This window comes from Hipposideros armiger, unplaced genomic scaffold (assembly GCF_001890085.2).
Source record: "Hipposideros armiger isolate ML-2016 unplaced genomic scaffold, ASM189008v1 scaffold_316, whole genome shotgun sequence".
NCBI classification, from domain to species: domain Eukaryota; kingdom Metazoa; phylum Chordata; class Mammalia; order Chiroptera; family Hipposideridae; genus Hipposideros; species Hipposideros armiger.
This window is the reverse complement of record NW_017731666.1, coordinates 1,487,205-1,491,974: the sequence shown is the minus strand read 5'-3', so window position 1 is coordinate 1,491,974 and position 4,770 is coordinate 1,487,205. Positions and strand designations below refer to the sequence as shown.

Below are 4,770 nucleotides of genomic sequence, written 5' to 3'. Positions count from 1 at the left end.
ACACACACACACACACACACACACACACACACACACACCATCTGGCAAACATGAGGACGAGGCCATCAGACCTTCCCCATTTTGGGGGAGACACCCCTCAGCCTGTCCCTGGAACAGGAGCCACATCAGCTTGAATACCAACCACTGTTTCAAAGCCCTGCGGCCGGCTGCCTGCTCTGGACACATCCTGTCCCCTTGATTGGGCGGCCCCAAGACGGGGAGGCTTGCCCTGAAGGCCAGGTATCCACACATGCCAAGGACACGCTCGCCACAGAGCAGAGCCGTGTGACGGCCTGTGGCTGTCCAACTGTGCCCCAGCTTGAGATCCCAGCACCCGGGGATGGGACAGGTGGGCTTGCTGGGGAGGTCCTCTGATTTGAGCCTGTGTGTCTCCTTCCAGGGACATGGGTGACCTTCGGAGGCCAGATCACCGACGAGGTAAGACGGGGCTCCCTCATCCCCCCAGACCCCGGGGAGGGCAGCCCCCACCAGGCAGGGGGTGAAGGCCACTAAAGGCACCAGTGGGTCTGTGCCCCACATCCGCCTCAGCTTCCTTCGTCCTGGCCTTGTGGGAGCTGCAGCAGCCGGGTGCCTTGGGGCTTCAGCAAGTCCCCTAAAGTCCCAGCACCTCCGGTTCCTCCTCTGCAGTGCTCCAGGAACCTTCAGGGAGGGCAGGTTTTCCAAATAATAAAGCCCCGTGCAGTTGTAAGCTGCTGCTACAGAGCATGCCCACACGAATTTGGAACTTCAGTAATTATCTTCTAAGGCCACAGACTTTGCTACCAGCTGATGACTGAGCAGATTTACGTCTCCCCAGGCTCCTGCTGCACAGTTCCCAGGGCTGTCGTTAGTCACGTGCACTAGCGTCACACGCACTTGTTGGGGCAGCGCGCTTCCCAACTGGGACGCGCGCAGCACTGCCGGCATGTCTGGGTCTGTCCTGGAGAGCCGGGCATGTTCCCAGGCTGCTGTGCGCTCCCAGGCAGTGAGCGGGTATCTGGGAAACAGGCACAGTGGCATTCGCTCAGAGACCTGGACGTCTGCACGAGAAGCCGTGTTCACATTTGTCCTACTTACTGTTGCGTTTAAAAATTAATATGTGAGTTCATTTGAGACCCTGTTAAGCTGTGGTTGCTCGTGGTTGCTCGGTTAGTTTTCAAAGGAAAAGCTTTGCTTCGGTCACAGTCTAAATGCGTTTAATTTGTGTTTCTGTTCCTTTTTCTTGTTACGGCAGCATGGGTTTGAGAACTCTTGGGCCTTACTTACTTTGAGGGTCTGAGGCTGGGCTGTCTCAGGGTGAAGGCAGCAGTTTTTAAGGTGCAGGGGACCAGCTATTGGTTTCGAGCAGTTAGACTAACAGCGGGAGCCCCAAAGCCTATGTGGGCCACCCGGACAGTTGGAGTCTGACTCGCCTGTTTCCCTCTCCATGTGGTCACCATACACAGAAGAATTCTGTGAGGGGGTGACTTCATTTCCACACGGCGCTGGCTGCTCTGTGTGCTGCGTGCTTGTGGGAAAGATGGAAAGAAGTGGCGGGTGGTGACCATCCAATTAGGTGACTTTTTCACCAACAGATCACCGTACCCAGAGGGTATTGATTAATGATCCTATGGCAGCCCTGGCTGGCTCTGCCATGTCCCCATCAGGGACATAGTGACATGTATGAAGATATTGGAAGTCGTTTCCAAATGACGCAAAGCTGGGAAGACAGCAGATACAATAGATGACAGATTCAGGATTCTAAGATGCCCTGGCAGGCGAAAATGATTGAGCGAAGGAGCCAGCCAAGTTTTCGTGTTGAATCTTACAGCTAGTGTCCCAGACAATCAGTATGTCAAGCATGGGGCCCACCTCGCCACGTGCAGATGAAGAATGCCTGGGTTTAGTCTTCAGCTGGCCGCCTGCTGGGCCTGAGCCACAAGGAAACAAGGACCATCCCGGGCTGCAGAGGAACATGTGTGCTGCCCACACCCGGGGAGGCCCACGGCCCCACCGAGCATTCCACATGGGTGGCCCCGTCTGGAACCCCGTATTCCTTGCTAAGCTCATGTCCAAAGGAAGGCAGCAGGTCCAGGAATCCAGACTCAGAGTCCTGTTTTTACAGTTACCTCTTGTGTGCCAGACACTGTGCCCAGGTGCCAGGGAGATACAGATCAGAAACTGCTGGATTTACTGTGGTAAATGGGCGTTCCACGGTAGGTCTCTGCAAAGGTCAGCGAGAGACGGCGGCGGGCCAAATGTGGTCCCCCTGTCTATTTTTTTTTTCCTTTTAGCTTTCTCTTTTTTATTAAATATATGAAACATAAGATTTGCCATTTGAACCATTTTTATTGTGGTTAAAATACGCATAACATAAAATTTACCATGTGAACCGTTTCTAAGTGTACAGTTCAATGGCATTAAGGACATTCATTGGCTATGCGACCATCACCACCGTCCATTTCCAGAACTTTTCATCACCCTGAACCCATTAAGCAACAGCCCCTGGTTAACCTCTAATGTACTCTCTGTCTCTCTGAATTCTTCAGCCCGTTTTTGTAAATAAAGTTTTATTGGCAGGCGGCCACACCCACTCACTTTCATATTGTCTGTGGCTGCGTTCACGACACAAAGCAGAGTTGAGTACCTGCCCCAGAGACCGTCTGGCCCACAAAGCCTAGGATATTTACAGGAAAGGCTTGCTGCTCCCTGTCCTATGGGGTTGCAGCAGCTGTCGTCTGTGGGGCTGTCCTCCCAGGCAGGGAGGCCCCAGTGGGCCAGGTGGAGAGGAACCAGCCACAGAGGAAGCAGACGGTGTTAGTAAAGCTCAGATCACGTGGCCAGGTCTAGGAGCTGCCCTGGTCAGAGTCAGGTTCCAACCTCAGGTTCAGTGCCTTTCTGTGGCCTCACAGGGCTGCTCAGGTGGAAACTCCGCCCTCCCCACCAGGCCCAGTGAACAGGAGGAGGAGGCCTCCCTGGGGTGACAGAGCGAAGAGAGAAGTGGCCAGGGGCAGTGAGGAGGCGGGCGGAGCCGTAGGTCTAGGAGCTACCAGCTGACCAGCTGGAGGACGGTGTCCACTCAACTCCTGCCTGCTGAGCACCTATCGAGCTATCCCTGAGGGTTAAACGTGCCATGGAGGGTGCATTCGTGTCCTGTGGGTGCTGTAACAAGGTACCACTAACTGTGGGGTTTAGAACAACAGAGATTCGTTCTCTCACAGCCTGGAGCCCAGAAGTCCAAAACCAGCATCGCTGGGCTGAGGCGAAGGTGAGGCCCTAGGGAACAACGCCTCCTCGTCCCTTCTGGCTGTGCTCACATGGCCACATCACTCCAGCCTCTGTGTCAAACCTCCCTCCATCTCTAATAAGGACACCTGTGATGATGGCATTTGGGCCCCACTTAGGTGATCCAGGATAATCTCCCCATCGTGAGACCCTTGATTTAATCGGATCTGCAAAGACCCTTTTTCTACCTAAGGTGACATTCGCTAGTTCCAGGGTCCTGATATCTTTGGGGAGCCATTATTTAGTCAAACAGAGAAGGGAGGACTGGGGTACAGGCCCCTGGTTGACACAAGACTACCGAGGAAGGTGGAAGTGAGAGAGTGAGCCGCTTGGTGATCCAGAGACCACGCACCCTGCCCCAGTGGGGACTGTGCCCGGCCTGCCTGAGGCCACAGGAGGTGGGGTGGAGGAGGGGGGTCAGGAGACGGGGTCAGAGGTGAGGGAGCAATTCTGCTGGGGACCTTGGCTTTGCCCATCCATGGCATGGAAGCCGCTGGAGGATTTTAGCAAAGAAATTTTTCCATAAAAGGCTCACTCTGGCTGCTACATGGGAGGAAGCCAGTCAGGGGGGCTGCTTTTCAAACTGTACCATGTGCAGGACCCCCCGGCGGTTTGCAGCCTGCCGTGGCAGGTCTGGGCAGAGCCTGGGACTCTGCATTTCTGATGCTGCCGCTGCTGGTCCCTGGACCACGCCTGGCCTGGGGGCGGCGGCAGGCGGCAGGGGGGACAGGGACAGAAGCAGAGTGTTGTAGGTCTACAGCAAAAACCCGGCTGAAGGATGCTCTGGCTTGGACCAGGTGTGCAGAGTGGACTTGGCAGGAGTGGTCAGACTCGGGGTCAGTTTGCAGGGGCAAGTGGACAGGATGGGCTGAAGGTTTCCATGCTGGAGTGAGAGAGAGAGGAGTGAGGAGGACCCCTAGGTGTGTGACCCGAGCACAGGGTGGGCAAGACCGCAGGAACAGCAGGCATACACCGGTCCCTCTGCCTGCGACACCCCCGCCTCCACCCACTCCTCCCATGCCTGCCTGACAAACTCCTAACCAATTGTATTCAATTGGGGGAGATGAAAAACCTCTGGAGATGAATGATGGGGCTGGTTGCATAACAGTGTGTGTGAATCTACTTAATACCACAGAACTGCACATGTAAAAATGGTTGAAGTGATCATTTTTATTATATTTTACCACTGTTTTTATTTTAATTTTTTTAATATTTAAAAAAAAAAGAATGCAGGAGGTCTCCATGGCCTGATATGGATTGATTTCCAGGACGTATTGTAAGTGACAAAAGCAAATGGCAGAATACCTGTAGCGTGCTACCCTCATGTAAGAAAATATGCGTGTCTGAAATACAACAAGAAAAGCCTTGGCCCTGAGTCACCTTGCTCAGACCCTCCCCAGAAGACAGCGTGCACCCTGAACCATCTGTACGGCCCCATCGGGACCCAGCACACGGTGCTGTCCTGGGTAGGGCTTGGTGGCCTGGTGGGACGCATCGGGGAAAGTT

At 54.4% G+C, this 4,770-nt stretch overlaps 1 protein-coding gene across 6 annotated transcripts in view; it reads left to right on the top strand.

Moving 5' to 3' along the window:
- KCNAB2 (potassium voltage-gated channel subfamily A regulatory beta subunit 2) overlaps positions 1-4,770 on the top strand; it is a 95,656-nt gene that overhangs the window by 70,768 nt on the left and 20,118 nt on the right. For all 6 annotated transcript variants that reach the window (XM_019660370.1, XM_019660372.1, XM_019660371.1 and 3 more), the window contains one exon: positions 401-438. In XM_019660370.1, the coding sequence (XP_019515915.1) occupies positions 401-438 (38 nt within the window). The remainder of the gene's footprint in view (positions 1-400; positions 439-4,770) is intronic.